Source organism: Trachemys scripta, chromosome 15, assembly GCF_013100865.1.
Source record: "Trachemys scripta elegans isolate TJP31775 chromosome 15, CAS_Tse_1.0, whole genome shotgun sequence".
NCBI lineage: Eukaryota > Metazoa > Chordata > Testudines > Emydidae > Trachemys > Trachemys scripta.
The window spans coordinates 29,984,703-30,000,614 of record NC_048312.1 but is presented as its reverse complement, the minus strand read 5'-3'; the positions used below and the strand labels follow the sequence as shown (position 1 = coordinate 30,000,614).

At 57.0% G+C, this 15,912-nt stretch overlaps 1 protein-coding gene across 14 annotated transcripts in view; it reads right to left on the bottom strand.

Moving 5' to 3' along the window:
* EMID1 (EMI domain containing 1) overlaps positions 1 to 15,912 on the bottom strand; it is a 110,155-nt gene that overhangs the window by 8,261 nt on the left and 85,982 nt on the right. For all 14 annotated transcript variants that reach the window (XR_004648243.1, XR_004648244.1, XR_004648245.1 and 11 more), the window contains exons 9-15: positions 14,715 to 14,822; positions 8,914 to 9,051; positions 4,094 to 4,183; positions 2,555 to 2,607; positions 2,184 to 2,246; positions 1,279 to 1,323; positions 410 to 454 (exon numbers count right to left, since the gene is read on the bottom strand). Coding sequence is in view for 11 of the 14 variants with exons in the window: in XM_034790971.1 (XP_034646862.1) it covers positions 410 to 454; positions 1,279 to 1,323; positions 2,184 to 2,246; positions 2,555 to 2,607; positions 4,094 to 4,183; positions 8,914 to 9,051; positions 14,715 to 14,822 (542 nt within the window). In the remaining 3 variants the exon portion in view is untranslated. The remainder of the gene's footprint in view (positions 1 to 409; positions 455 to 1,278; positions 1,324 to 2,183; positions 2,247 to 2,554; positions 2,608 to 4,093; positions 4,184 to 8,913; positions 9,052 to 14,714; positions 14,823 to 15,912) is intronic.

Here is a 15,912-nt window from a genome sequence, read left to right as displayed (position 1 = left end):
TTCCATTGTGAGGGGGATGGAACGTGCAACGCCACAGCGCCATGGCGGGGGGCTGGACCCTGCAGGCTCTAGGGAGCCCAGGGCTTCACGCTGGGCAGGGTTTCTGCTCTCCTAGGAGATGGCGTCTGAGGGGAGAGAAGGGGCTCTGTGGTCCCGTCCCCTCCACATGGGACACTGCGTTAACCAGGGATGCCAAAGGGAGACCCCAGCACTGCCTCTGGCTTTGTGCCCTGCTCTCTGGAGCTGGGGCCGCACCAGGCCCATGGAGCCTGGCGGAGCAGGCTCTGTCTATGGGGCTGAGGGGTCGTGGCAGGATGCTGCAATGCAAAGCCCGGGAGGCTGGTGCCAGGGCTGGGTGCAGTGTGCAGAACAGCAGTGGGTGAGTGAGTGGCTGGTGCCCTGTGCTTACCCAGGTGCCCTTGTCCCCCTGTTCGCCTTTTGGACCCGGCTGCCCCTGAAACAGACAAGAGAGATGCCAGCATGAGCCGGAGCCAGCCCAGGATGGCTGACACAAGGGGCACTCGAGGATGAGAAGCCTGGGCGGAGGGGACAGAAGAGGCCTGCTGGGAGGGGCATACGGGAAGGATCTCCCCTTCCCCAGAGTGGAGAGCACAGGGCACCCCCCAACATGAGGAGGGACATCTTCCCTTCCCCCACCCCCAGGCAGGCCCCTTCCCACAGAACAGGAGACACCCTGGGATGAGCAACCAGTTGGCATCAACTCCTGCCCAAGCTGGGACTCTGGCCTTGGCACCCATCCTCCCTCCAATGTGTAACAGACCCACAGAGGCCAACTGAACCCTCTCCCAGCATGGGGCAGGGGGCACTGGGGGAGATGGGGAACACATAGCCCTCTCCCAGCGTGGGGCAGGGGGCACTGGGGGAGATGGGGAACATATAGCCCTCTCCCAGCATGGGGCAGGGGGCTCTGGGGGAGATGGGGAACACATAGCCCTCTCCCAGCGTGGGGCAGGGGGCTCTGGGGGAGATGGGGAACACACAGCCATCTCCCAGTGTGGGGCAGAGAGCTCTGGGGGGAGGGGGCACAGAAAGCCTCTGCCAGCGTGAGGCAGAGGGGTCTGGGGTGAGGGGGTACAGACAGCCAACTCCCTGCCTGGGGCGCGGGGCTCTGGGTGTGGGTTGGGGGCTCTGGGGTTAGGGGCATGAGGAGAGGCCCGTCCCCATGTAGGCCGTGGGGCGCTGGAACCTTGGATCAGGGACTCCCTCCAGCATACAGAGCACTGGAATGGATTTGAGGGATCAAGCCCCACAACATACATGTTCCCCGTCCAGGCCTCTGCTCCCAGGAGAGCCAGGAGGGCCCTAGAGAGAGAAGGAGAAGGCAAGTGACTGGCTGTGGCCTGGCACGCTGCCCCAGCCCCTCCGGCATCTCAGAGACAGCCAGGCCTCAGCGTAAGGAGCTGTGGGCCAGCACATGGCCGTTGGGCAGACCCCGGTCCCTCGTGTGCCTGTTCATCAGGCACAGCATCACCCACAGTGGAGCAGCCGCAGGCCCCGTGAGCCTGAGAATGGTCTCGGCCATCCCCAGGGTGGAGGGCACAGCCTGGGAAAGGATGGATGGGGAGAGCCGTTTTTCTCCCTCTGCTGGTGGAGGCGGCACTGCCGGCCTTGGAGGTGGAAGGGGTCCCCTACGGAGCCCCGACACTGTCCCTGCCTCTGTGCCCAAGCCTGCCCCAGGAGGGGAACGTTGTCTCCATGGCCTCTCTGCCCAAGCTGCTAGTGAAGAAGCCGGCCATAGCGGCAGAGACAGAGGCACGTGTCCAGCAACCCACCTCGTCTCAGACAGGCCCCTGGACAGGACACCAGTCTGAGAGTGAAGGGTCTGCGCTCTGCCCCACGGGACGGCCACAGACCCAGAGAGCTGCTCCTGTGAGTGGTAACCACTCCACCCACCAGGGCTGGGCTCCAGCCTCTGGCAACGGCCCAGGAAGCGGTCAGGTGGCAGGGGGCTGGCTGGTCCCAGGCCCTGCAAGACATAGGCAGTGCCTGCTGGCCCGGCCCAGAGCAACGCCAGAGTCTGCACCTGGCATTTCAAAGGCAGGACGCCCCTGCTCCACCACTGCCCCTGCCCTCAGCCTTGCCCCGTGCACTCCTCTGCAACCCCGTCCTCTCAAGCACAGCCCCGGCTACTAGCCGCATGGCAGGGGCTGGGGGTCACTCACTCTGTCTCCTTTCTCCCCTGGGGGACCGGTGGCTCCGTCAGCACCTGGCGCTCCGGGTAAACCCTGCACAACAACAACAGGATCAGGGGCTGCTCTCCCCAGCCTGACCACAGCCTAGCTGGACCCATTGAAAGGGGCTGGCTCCAGATGCCCAGGCGATGGGGGGTTCTTGGGTATCCAGGAGAGGGAAGGCAGTTCTTGAGTGCCATGGGGAAGGGAGAAGGGGTCTTGTGACTCAGGGAAGGGGTGACCTGGGGCAGCAGATCATGTACCCACCCCAACAGGAGAGATGAGATACTCAGGCCCTGTCCCCCACCCCATGGGCCGCTCCCCATGCCCCCTGCCTCTTCTCTTCCAGATACAGCACTTACATCGTGCCCCGGAGGGCCTGGCAGCCCGATTGGCCCTGGGGGGCCCAGAGGACCTGGAACAAGAGGAGCAGAACACACTGTGTCATTACACCCCATATTCTTCATAATAATATTATGATATGAGTATGGCATAATTATGATGTATTTTGTGCAAGATAAGGCATGTGACAGATCATTGAAAAGGTTCTGATTTACTGAATATGATTATCTGATTTGCATGCATGAATCATTTTGGTATCTGAAGTTAGGAATATTGTCTATGTATCTATTACAAATGTGTGTACACCTGGGGAATGCCCACTAGGCAGCATGCAATCAGTCTAGAAGGCTGGCTAGGAGAGGCCATTAGGGAGAACACTAGGTCTTAGAAGATGCTACTCTCCCACTGGGAAGCCTTCCTGGGGACGCTGCAAACAGTCTCTGAGTCATGGCTGTGGTAGCCCTACAGGGACATGTGACCAAGTCCCCTGGTACTGGACTCCATCATAATGCTAGTGTTTTTCCACTGACCGGGCGTGGGAATCGAACAAAGGATTCCCACCATATGCAAAAACGAATTAAGGCAGGGGAGTGACATCAACATGGTTTGTTCTTCACTGACTCCCCGCCCAAGAAAGAGGACTGCTGGAAACACCCAAGGAAAAAAAAAGACAGACTAGGGGAGAAGGGCTGAAGCCAGGCTAGAGAATTGTCTGGCCTGCGACAGGAATACCTGGAGCTTTAAGCTGCAGGCAAGTGCAGTTTGCCTTCAAGAACTTCTGCAATCTGCCTAAAACAACATTTAGGGCGAGAATTTGTTACACATTTCCAATTTCTTTAGTCTATTGAGCTTAGATTGCCTATTTGTTTTATTTGCTGGGTAATCAGCTTTGATCTGTTGCTATCCCTTATAATCACTTCAAATCTCTCCTTTGTAGTTAATAAACTTGTTTTGGTTTGTTTAAGACCAGTGTGTGGAACTCAGTACTTGGGGCAGAAAGCTGTTGCATCTCCTTCCACACTGAAGGAAGGGGCGAATTTCACGAGCTGGTGCGGTACAGTTCTCTGTGCAGCACAAGATGGTGCAATTTGGGGTCTACACTCTAGGGGGGGGGCACTTGAGTACTGGGCAGTTCCTTAGCTGAGCCTCCCCATGGAGAGCTGATCTCAGCATCTGTGTCCCCCCTTACTTGTACGTGTGCTGGTAAAGCGCAGTCTGAAGCCTGGGGAAGGGCTTGATAGGCTGCATAGCAGTACAGCGTAAAGGGAGCCCAGGCTGGTGGGTCAGGTGGGCTCAGTGGCACCCCGGGGGTGGCACCCCCTCAGCTGGCAGCACCAGGCTCATATCCCTGCTGTTACACCCATCAGCTGGCGGCACATTCCTATGAGATGTGTATCCCTCAGCTTGGAATCCCTTGTGCCAGCCTTGTCCTGGGCAAAGTCCATCCCATAAAGCCCCGTGGAGGCCATGGGGAACTGGAGGGAGACCTCCACTGGCTGGGGTAACCAGCTACCTGGATATCAGGGCTCCAGTGAGGAACAGAGAGGAGGGGAACTTACCCATTGGCCCTGGAGGCCCTGGGGGTCCCGCCGGCCCCATGGTGCCAACGCTGCCGGATTCAGTGAAGGTGTTTGACAGAAGCGGGTCCCCTGGGACATGGAGGGAGGAGAGATTAGAGGAGACTGCCAGGCAGTGCTGGCGTATAAGGACTCTGAAGAGCCCCCTTTTCCTCCTGGAGCCACAGTGAAATGGGCCCAACATCCCTGAGCGTGGGCCAACTGCACACCAAACTGGGCCCAGTCCAGCCGTTCGCTCAACGAGATCTGGGCAGAGGGCACAGCAGGGACACCTCAGCCAGCCAGCCACTTGGAGACACAGCTGATCAGACTCACGCCCGCACGTGCCAGCATGCACAGGCCACCATGGTTACCAGCAGGGGTCAGGCACGGGCCTTCGGCACAAGCCTCTCCCACTGACTGAGCGGCAGGCTCTTCTCAATGCTCCAGCCGCTGTCTGAATCACACACACTTTGCCCGTGTAGTCCATAGGCATTGACTGCCATGCCTGGCAGTCCTCGTTCAGACCCATCCCTGTACATTCAGACATGCATGCCCAGCTCCATACATGTGGCCAAGTGGCTAGGGCACGGGACAGGGACTCAGGAGATCTGGGTTCTGTTACCTGATCTGCCACTAACCTTCTGGGTGACCTTGAAAAAGTCACTTGCTCTATAAAATGGGGATAATGCTATTGCCTTCCTCTGTACCACCCTTTGAGATCAACCACTGAAAAGAGCGATACAAGAGTGGGGTGCTATTGTCTGCAGAGGCACACGGACACAGTTGGACAGGCATGGGCGCACATGCAGCTGGAAGACTTGCCCAGAAATGGTTTGATCTGTGCCCAAGCCAAGTGGTTTTAGTTTAGCATGTGTCCAGAAGCTGCACTTTAGCTCATGGAGGTGGGCTGCTAAATCTGGCCACCAGGGGGCAGAGCAGGCCAATCCAATCGAGGACAAGGGCCTATATTAAATGTATCCACTGGAACCTGCAGTCATGGAAGGGGAGCATCTGCTGGGGGTGCTCTACACAGGTCTCAGCTGAGGGACAGCCTGGCCCCCCCTGCTCTGCCTCCCTCCCAGCCAGACAAGGCCACTGATCTGGGACCCAGCACAGAGGAGACGCCCAGGATCCGAGTCCTTGCCTTGCATTGTGCCCCTTGTCACATGGAGGGACCCAGCTGGAGATGACCCCTGGTCTCCTGCTGACATTCCCTCGGGACTGCCCAGGCAGGCCCCACTACAGCGACCGCTCACACGCCGGACCCTGCAGCAGTGAAGGGGTTAACACCTCTAGCTGAGGTACAGCTAAGGCTCCCGCTCCTCCTCAGCAGCCCTGAGTCATGGCTTCAGGCACTGGCACCTGCCCAGTGAAGTCACATCAGCGCAGTGCCGACGCTGCTACAGGTGCTGCTGCTGCAATAGTTCCTGGGGCCGGGTCACCTCGCTGGCACAGCTCCGCTCCCTGAGGGCTGTGCACTGCGTGAGGGGTGGCAGTCCGCCTGGGTACAGACTGAAGTAATAACACCACCTAGCTCACACCCAGCACTTGTCTCACAGTGCTGGACAAAGGAGGCCAGTGTCATCATCCCCAGTTCACAGAGGGGAAACTGAGGCACAGGGAGGGGAAGTGGGTTGCCCAGCAGGCCAGAGCTGGGAATAGAAGTCATGTTTCTGGAGGCCCAGTCCAGTGCTCGCTTCACTAGGCCACACTCCAAGGCTCTGATGAGGACTGTGGGTGCTAGAAGCAGGGCTAGGGACCCTGGCTCCCAGCGCGGGAATGAGACAAGCAAAGGAAACACACAGTTGGGCTTAGGCCCTTCTTTTTTTTTTTTTGCTTTTCTCTGATGGAGAAAGACGCCCTAGAATGGTTTAATATTTTACATTCAAATATCAAGTCTCATCTAACCTGGGAGACTCTGTGGCTGACTGGAGAACTGGGGCATCCCACGGCAGTAAAGATGAGCACTGGGATTTCATCCGCTGGTCTGACAGGCCAGAGACCCTCAGACAGTGACTCCTCCTCGAGCCCCTAGCGTCTGAGCAGCTGGGCCAGGATCTGAACCTGAGGGCCTGCCCCTGTGCTCCGTGCAGGAGCGTTCCGCTAGCGCGCCAACGCCCACTCAGCTCATCCAACTCCAACACGGGGAGAAAGGGTCCCCCGCCCCTTAATGAAAACGGGACAGCTCACAGCACAACCTCCAGCAGAGCCGGGGGAGACCAGACTTGCCGTTTCTGATATTTCTAAGCAGAAAAACCCTTTAAAATCCTCCAACGCCAGCCCCTCCCCAGCTGCCTTTCGCCCTCAGAAGGCAGCCACACGGACACAAACACGTTATTTTTGTCTCCTTCCTGTCACTGTGAAGACTCATGGTGATGTCAGCGTGCTGCTACCTAGTGCAAACGCAGGGTAACTACAGCATCAGGCAAAGGACAATTAGGAGGCTGGCGTGAGACACAGAGCGAGTCCAATGGGACTGTTTTAGCTGCATCTGACTGAGTGCAGGAATCGGCTCCTGCCCGCCTCAGTGCCAGAGAGCCCAACATGGTGACTGGCAAGGGCTTCCAGATACATGGTTCTTCAAGGACCCAATGACACCCACTGTCTGGGGAGGCCGGTGCCTGCTTGGTGCTTGGCTAAGAGATCCCACACCAAGGGAAACCCAGGCGCTGTGGGAAGAGCAGCAGGTGGTGCCCCAAGCCAGTCCCAAGGACATGCCCCAGTACAGTGTCTCAGTCACATCAGACACAAGCTGAGATCCTAGCCACAAAAGGTTATCAATGAACCAAAGCTGGGCTTTATTGTAAGGAGCTAGCTCCTGCCCTCCGTTCCAAATGGAGACAGCACTCTCCTTCACTTCCTGTCCCAAAGTGGTGTGTAGCGATACAGATACTAGGAATAGCAAGGGTTAAATGTGTACTTCACAGAGCGAGGAAACCACTTGCCCCAGATCACACTGAGCCAGAAAGAGAACCCAGGAGCCCTGATGCCCAGTGATCTAAACCAGCGGCTCTTTAGTGACGCTCCCATAGAATCACAGAACTGTCGGGCTGGAAGGGACCTCGAGAGGTCATCAAGCGCAGCCCCTGCGCTGAGGCAGGACCAAGTCAACCTAGCCCGTCCCTGACATGTGTTTGTTCAGCCTGTCCTTAAACCTCCCATGGCGGGAATTCGACAACCTCCCTTGGACGCCCTTCCCAGAGCTGAACCGTGAGTTACTAAGATTTCCCTAATATCTAAACTAAATCTCCCTTGCTGCAGATGACACCCATCACTTCTTGTGCTACTTTCATGGGACATGGAGAACAACTGGTCACCGTCCTCTTTAGAACAGCCCAGAACATATCTGAAGACTCTTATCAAGTCGTCCCCCCTCTCGCCAGCCCTTTTTCTCACGACTAAACATGCCCAGTTTTTCTAACCTTTCCTCATAGCTCAGATTGATCATCTTTGTTGCTCTTCTCTGGACTCTCTCCACAGCTTCCCTAACGTGGGGCACCCAGACGTGAGCGCAGTGCCCCGGCTGAGGCCTCCCCAGTGCCGAGTAGAACGGGACAATTGCCTCTCCTCTCTTACATACGGCACTCCTGTTAATACAGCCCAGAATGATAATAGGCTTTTTCACAACTGCATCACACCGGGGACTCACAATCAATTTGTGATCCACTCTAACCCCCCGATCCTTCTCGGCAGTACTGCTGCGTAGCCAGTTATTACCCGTTTTGTCATTGTGCAGTTGATTTTTCCTTCCTAAGTGAAGCACTTTGCACTTGTCTTTATTGAACTTCATCTTTTTGATTTCAGACCAGTTCTCTAATTTGTCCAGGTCATTTTGAATTCTAATCCTGTCCTCCAAAGTGCTCGCAACCCCTCCCAGCTTGGTGTTATCTGCAAATGTTATAAGCTTCCTCTCCAGTCCACTATACAAGTCATTAATAAAAATATTGAATAGTACTGAACCCAGCCTGACTCCTGTGGGACCGCACTAGACACATCCCCCCAAGTTCAACAGGGACTCATTGTATCACAACAGAAAAGGGGGTTGGGATCCCACCCCACAAAATTATTAAGGAAGGTTAGGTGATTACAAACCCCTGTAGTGTGTTCATGCCCCCAGAGGGGGTGTGCTGGTAACTCCCCGTTTGAGAATCCATGATCTAACCCATTGTATCGCACTAGCCATTCTCTCCTGGGCTGCCAGTCCCAGTGCCCTGCAGCCATCCTGTCTCACTGTCTGTCTGGGGTCACTGCAGGGCAGGGGTGCAGCGTGGCTCTGAGTGGGGGGAGCAGATTGCGAGTCTGGCAGGGTGTGGGGTGTTTGTGCCTGGATGAGCAATGGTACCGGTGGGCGTGCATGCAAACGAAGGCTGGCATGTGGGGGCTGGGTCCTTCCACGGAGCCCTCTCTGACAATTTGTGGAGAGAAAGCTCCGAGGGGCTAGGGGAGTGAAATCTAACCCCGCTCCCTCCCAGCACCACCTCTGGTTAGCATTAGCACCTGGGGGGGCGGGGGCCGGGACAGGGCAGAGCTGCTGCATCTCCAGCCCCATCTGGTGTCTCCTTGGACAGTCACTTGGCCAAAGCCAGCGGTGCCAGGAATCGAGCCCAGCCTGCCCGGCTCCCAGCCCCTGCCATTTTCATACTGACTCGCTGGCAAAGTGCCAGGGCCTTTAATGAGCACAGGAGGGCAGGACCTTTCATCTCTCCCCTGAGTGCCATACTGGGACCATCCCCTACTGACTCCCCCACTGCAGCCCAGCGCCCCCAGCACATGCTTTGTCTCCAACCAGGTCCCTTCCCCCCTCCCTCCCAGCTACTTACTTGGGTCAGCGATGCGGGATATTGTAGGCCCCACTGGGGCAGGGGGCCCTGGAGGTCCCGGGGGCCCTGGAAGGCCCGGAAATCCCTTCTCTCCGGGGATGCCCCTGGCACCATCCCGCCCTGGCGGCCCCGGGGGGCCTAGGAAGGAAGAAGAAAGGCAGGAAAGATCTTGAGGACTGAGCAGAAGCAACTCTTGCTTTACAGTTGCTGGCGTCCCCTGGGCAGGGCCACCACGCGGGGACCCTTCCCGCACAGCACAGCTGCCGTGCTCGTGGGCACGGCTGCCCTATAGTACAGACCAGGCCTGAGTGAAAGGCATTGTGGGTATTTCCTTAGCCTGGGTGGGAGGACGAGGCCAGATCTGCAGCGGGCTCCAGGCAGTCCTGCCCCACCAGCCAGGCAGCCAGTGCTAGCAGTGCTCATCTCCCATGCTCCAGTGCTGTGTGGGGCAGACCCCAAGCTGTCGTGTGCTGACAGAGCTGCCTTGGGGATTGGGGTGCCACCCCCTTCTCTCAGCCCCGGCTGGAGGAAGCTGCACAATGGCAGAGCCCCGAACTGTCCTCTATACCCCGGATCTGGATGCGTGACTTATCCCACCCCTGCCCCAGAGGACCTACCTGCACGGGCAGGGGATGAGGCAGTTCTCCGAATGCTGGCTCTGCAGCCAGAGGCCCCAGCTGTGCTTCACTTCGCCCTGATATATGTCCAGAGAGGCTGCAAACTGCGGCAAGGCGAGGGGTGGAAATGGCCCTTCCCCTTCCTCCTGGTGTGCCCCTCTGTTTCCCTCCCCTGGCCCTCTTGCAGCCTGGTACCAAAGGCCCCTCTCCCCTTTCCAGCAGTAGCCAGCACTGGATGCTTCACAGGAAGGTGTAAAAGCCACCGTGCTCCCCGTGCTTAGCTAGCACTGGCTTCCTCCTAACCCCAGCTGCTGACCAGCTGATTTCCTGGCCTGGGGAGGAAATGCTCCCTGGGCTGATGCAGGGGTGGGAGCCAAACCCTGCTCTGCATGGGGTGCCCACCGCCCTCACCCACTAGAGCCAGTGGGGTCAGTGCGCAGTGGGCTCTAGCCCTGGCAGTGCTGGGCTCTGTTGTACCACAGGCCTGGTTCTGTTCCTGGCTCCAACCACTAGGCTGGGCTCTGGCTCTACCCTCTAGGTTAGACTCCCTACGCCCCGGTCACTCCCCTGGCACTGCCAGGGTGGGGAGACCTCCCTGGCATGTTTGTGACAAGCCATACGCCCCATTGTGAACGAGGGGAATCACAGTGAGTGAGAGACAAAGGAGGGCTTAGACAACACGCAGGTCTCCTTCCTTCCCAGGGGGGCTCAGCAACCCCATCCCATTCCTGTCCCGCTCCCCGCACCTGCCTTGCCATGCTCAGCTGCTCCTACTTCCATGGGGAGTGGGCTGCTCAGTGCCAGGGGGGCTTCCAGCCACAGTCCGTGGAGTGGGCCCCACCATCTCCCGGGTGCAGGCCAGGGATCAGCTCTGCTGACCCCAGGGCTCCCGTGCTCCCTGGAGATCCAGCTGCTCTCAAGCCATTAGAAGGGCCCACTGGCATCAAGGGCTCAGCAGCCAGCCCTTGGCCCGGTGGCGGATCGCAGCTGAAGACGGGGAGCATGCAGCAAGAGGAGCCGGGAGCTGGACTTGAGGACGCAGGGAGGTGGAGAACAAAGGAAAGGAGATGTGAGGGGCCAACGCTGGAAGGGAGCAAGGCATGGGGACCTGGTGGGGCCTTGGGGAGGATGGTTGTTAACGTTTAACTCCAAATGGCCCAAAGCGACATGGCACTGGACACCTTCCAAGCCTAATAAACGTTACACAGACCACTGGGACTCCGAGACATGCTGCCAAGAGCAACTGCAGCTCCCAGCATGAACTCCTTCCCCCGGCTGGCTCCCGCTCAGCCTCGTAGGGAGGGGCCTGATCTTCCCCCCGCGTCCCATCCATGCTCGGGGGATCCCATCTCCATGGCAATGCAAACCTGCCCCACTCCCAGCAGCACTAACCTGGGAGGGTCCATCTCCCTGTCCATGCAGTCCTGAGCTTCCCCCAAAGATGCCCTGAGAGCAGGGGGCTCCCTGGGTGCGCATCCCCAGCCCTGACCTGGAGGCGCAGCACTCCCTCAAGGAAGGATTAGCAGGCCATGGACTAGGCTGATGTCATTGATTTGGAGTTTCCAAATCCTTTGTCAGACCTCCCCCCTGAGCCTCTTAAGGAATTGACAGGGAAAGAGGCAAAGCGCCGTCCTGGGTCTAAAAGTGGCAAAGAGACTGAGCAGGATTAAATGGCCTAGTCCCAACCTGGGTAAAGGGTCATCGCAGGGCGCGACGTGGCTCTGTGCTAGGGCCGGAGCAGTCTGCTACAGTAATAATCCCTAGCTCTTAGCTAGCGCTTTTCATCGAGGGTCAGTGTCCTCATCCCCATTTCACAGGTGGGGAAACTGAGGCACTGAGTGGGGAAGGGACTTGTCCAAAGTCACCCTGCAGGCCAGCGGCAGAGATGGGAATTGAACCCAAATCTCCTGAGACCAGCCCAGTGCACTATTCACTAGGCCACACTGACAAGTATGTTTAATGTCTTACATACAGGGACTGCCTTTGTGTTCTGTGGTTGTACAGCACCTAGCACACTGGGTCCTGCTCCATGACTGGGGTGCGTAGACGCTACCATAATATAAATATAATAACCTGGAAAAGGAGTCAAGCAATGAGGCAGCAGCACTTTGCAGATGACCCAAGAGGAAGAAGACTGGAGCGGTCTGGGAGGAAATTCAGAGGGACCAAACTGCACGAGGGCATTGGGCAGCAGAGGAAATGCCATGCTGACAAACCCAAAGCATTGCCGATTGGGAGGGATGATCTGAACTACTCACATCTAACTGAGTTCCAAATGAACTGTGGCATCTCAGGAGAAAGGCCTGGGAAGTACAACAGGCAGTTCCATAGAGACCTCTGCTCAATGCACAGCTGGGGTCCGAAAAGCAACCAAGACGTTAGGATGCAACAGGAATGGGATGGAGAAAAATAGGGGAACTGTTATAATGCCTTTATCTAAATCAATGTGCTGGCCTCAGCTAGGATACTGCATACTGGCTGCCCTGCCTCCAAAAGGGACAGCAGAAATAGAGACGGGGGGTGTCAGAGCCTGGCAATGTGAATGGTCAGAGAATTCTGACTGAGGCGAGACTGAAAGGGTTTGGGGCTGCTGAGAGGAGACAAAGGAGAGGGGCTCTGACAGAGGGGAACAAGGAAACAAGCTACAGAAGGGCAGTCAGGCGTTCCTAGCCTCCCGCCTTTGACACACAAGGACAAATGGGCGTTCAATGGCACTGAAAGGCAGCTGAATTAAGACTGACCATGGAAATACTCGTCTAGAAATGGATAAGTAGCTGGGGAACTCATTGCCACAAGATATCAAGGGTAGCGCTGAGGTTCAGAGCTGAGTAGCAGTAAAAATGGGTTAGACATGACTCTGGATGAGAAGAACATCCAGTTACACCAGAGAGGGGCTACAAATCCTCCTGCTTCAGGGCATGAGCCAACCTCTAACCGATGGGTCCAGGTTCTTCCCCCCCGGGAGGGGTGTTCCACTGGTTGGTTCCGGTATCTTCTTCTGAAGCAGCTGGAGAGAGGAGGGTGGACAGGACAGATCCCCGCCCTGATTCCTACATCCCAGCTCTAAAAAAACTGTCAAGAAAAGGAACATCCCCCATGGACCAGCCAGCCAACATCATCCATGGGGCAAAATCTGTGGCTGGGCTACGCCTGACCCAGAGCCCACTGAATGAGGGACGCAACCTAGTGACCGAGGATGTGGAAAAAGCTAATGTACTCAATGCTTTTTTTGCCTCTGTCTTCACTAACAAGGTCAGCTCCCAGACTGCTGGACTGGGCAGCACAGTATGGGGAGGCGGTGACCAGCCCTCCGTGGAGAAAGAAGTGGTTCAGGGCTATTTAGAAAAACTGGGTGAGCACAAATCCATGGGGCCGGATGCGCTGCCTCCGAGGGTGCTAAAGGAGTTGGCGGATGTGATTGCAGAGCCATTGGCCATTATCTTTGAAAACTCATGGCGATTGGGGGAGGTCCTGGATGACTGGAAAAAGGCTAATGTAGTGCCCATCTTTAAAAAAGGGAAGAAGGAGGATCCGGGGAACTACAGGCCAGTCGGCCTCATCTCAGTCCCTGGAAAAATCAGGGAGCAGGTCCTCAAGGAATCAATTCTGAAGCACTTAGAGTAGAGGAAAGTGATCAGGAACAGTCAGCATGGATTCACCAAGGGCAAGTCATGCCTGACTAACCTAATTGCCTTTTATGACGAGATAACTGGGTCTGTGGATGAGGGGAAAGCAGTGGATGTGTTATTCCTTGACTTTAGCAAAGCTTTTGATACGGTCTCCCATAGTATTCTTGCCAGCAAGTTAAAGAAATATGGGCTGGATGAATGGACTATAAGGTGGATAGAAAGCTGGCTAGATCATCGGGCTCAACAAGTAGTGATCAACGGCTCCATGTCTAGTTGGCAGCCGGTATCAAGCGGAGTGCCCAAGGGTCGGTCCTGGGGCCGGTTTTGTTCAGTATCTTCATTAATGATATGGAGGATGGCGTGGACTGCACCCTCAGCAAGTTTGCAGATGACACTAAACTGGGAGGAGTGGTAGATATGCTGGAGGGTAGGGATAGGATACAGAGGGACCTAGACAAATTAGAGGACTGGGCCAAAAGAAACCTGATGAGGTTCAACAAGGACAAGTGCAGAGTCCTGCACTTAGGACGGAAGAATCCCATTCACTGTTACAGACGAGGGACCAAGTGGCTAGGCAGCAGTTCTGTAGAAAAGGACCTAGGAGTTATGGTGGACGAGAAGCTGGATATGAGTCAACAGTGTGCTCTTGTTGCCAAAAAGGCTAACAGCATTTTGGGCTGTATAAGTAGGGGCATTGCAGCAGATCGAGGGACGTGATCATTCCCCTCTATTCGACATTGGTGAGGCCTCACCTGGAATACTGTGTCCAGTTTTGGGCCTCACACTACAAGAAGGATGTGGAAAAATTGGAAAGAGTCCAGCGGAGGGCAACAAAAATGATTAGGGGACTGGAGCACATGACTTATGAGGAGCGGCTGAGGGAACTGGGCATGTTTAGTGTGCAGAAGAGAAGAATGAGGGGGGATTTGATAGCAGCCTTCAACTACCTGAAGGGAGGTTCCAAAGAGGACGGACTGAGCTAGGCTGTTCTCAGTGGTGGCAGATGACAGAACAAGGAGCAATTGTCTCAAGTTGCAGTGGGGGAGGTCTAGGTTGGATATTAGGAAACACTATTTCACTAGGAGGGTGGTGAAGCATTGGAATGGGTCACCTAAGGAGGTGGTGGAATCTCCTTCCTTAGAGGTTTTTAAGGCCCGGCTTGACGAAGCCCTGGCTGGGTTGATTTAGTTGGGAATTGGTCCTACTTTGAGCAGGGGGTTGGACTAGATACCTCCTGAGGTCCCTTCCAACCCTGAGATTCGATGATTCTATGGTGTCAGTGGGATCCTGCCTGCAAAGTTCAGGGCTTTGGATCAGGGCCAAAGCAAGGGTGCAGCTGGGATTGGCTCCTCCTCCCTCTCCACCCCCCCCCTGCCAGCCAGAAGCACTGAGCACTGGTGTAGCTTGCAAATAAATGCCAGCCAATCCAGGTGTCTGGGCTCTGCAGGGACCGGGGTGGCAGTTGTGATGCCCCTATATCCAAAGCTGGCATCAATGTACAGGGATCCGTGGTGGGCCCCAGCTCCTGGAGCAGTGCCCTGTGTCCAAGACTCACCTGGCGGTCCAGCGGGACCCTTGGCTCCAGGGATTCCTGATGGCCCCTGGCTCCCAGCATTTCCCTTGGGACCCGATGGGCCTGGGGGTCCTTGGGGCCCAGGTTTCCCTGCAACAGAAAGAGCAAAAGGAAATACCCAATTAGGTGCCAGTGCAGCATTTGCCAGGGGCTGTGCCTCCTTGGAAATACAGAAGGAGAGCAAGGTACCTCTACGGACAACCCCAGGGATCCTAACCCCCAATCCGAACCAAGGAGGAGGATGGCCACGTCCCTGGGCAATGGATTGTGGTACGGCTGCCACAGTCGGCTGCCAATGGGAGTGGAGCTTGGAAGAGCTGTAAGGGGCTGGGCTGAGAGGTCCAAGTGAGGAGCCCTCTATCCACAGCCCCGGTCTGCGGTGGGACAAGCCTCACCCGATGCTGGCCGCTGCCAATGGGCCTCACCCCCTGCTGTTCAGTGTCCACAGCCTCCGTCCTGAGACAGCTGATGGGGGAGCCTTAGGCTCCCCTCGCCCTGGAGCCGCACCTGCCGGGGCCATGCTGGGGTGGCATTCTGAGGGGCACACCTGTCCCCCAAGAACTCAGTGCCCATGGGCGCTTTAAGGTAACGGCTCTCAGCTGGAACCCAGCTGGGGGCACGGAAACCTGTGACCTGGCAGCGAAGGGCTGTGTCTCATTGTCCCAAGCCAACCAGTGCCCACACCCAACCCAGGATGCGCACATCTCACTTAGTGAAACGTTCTAGACAGGATCTGGTCAGCTCAATGCCAGGCCAGAGGCCTCACGCCCTGTGGCACCCTACAGACTCCATAGGCAGGGGCAGGGCGATCACCTGGGGAAACCGCCATCGGGGCACTGCACCTCTCCTTCCTCCGGCTGCAGGATTGGGAATGCTCCTACCCACCACTGGCCTCACTCCAGCTCCCCCCGACCCCTGGGCCCGCTCTCAGCTCCTCTCTGCAGAGGATGAAATGGGGCTGGAGCCCGGCTTACACACACTGTCCCGACGGCAGCAGCCACAGGCGTCACCATGCCGGGAATCATGATCCCCTGGTCATGACGTCTGCACTGTGGCTGGCCTGTGCCCGTGCCCGCCTGCGCTGGGGCCTGCCCGCACCCCGCCCGCCTGCACTGGGGCCAGCCCACACCTCGCCCGCCTGCGCTGGGGTCAGCCCGCATCCCGCCCGCCTGCGCTGGGG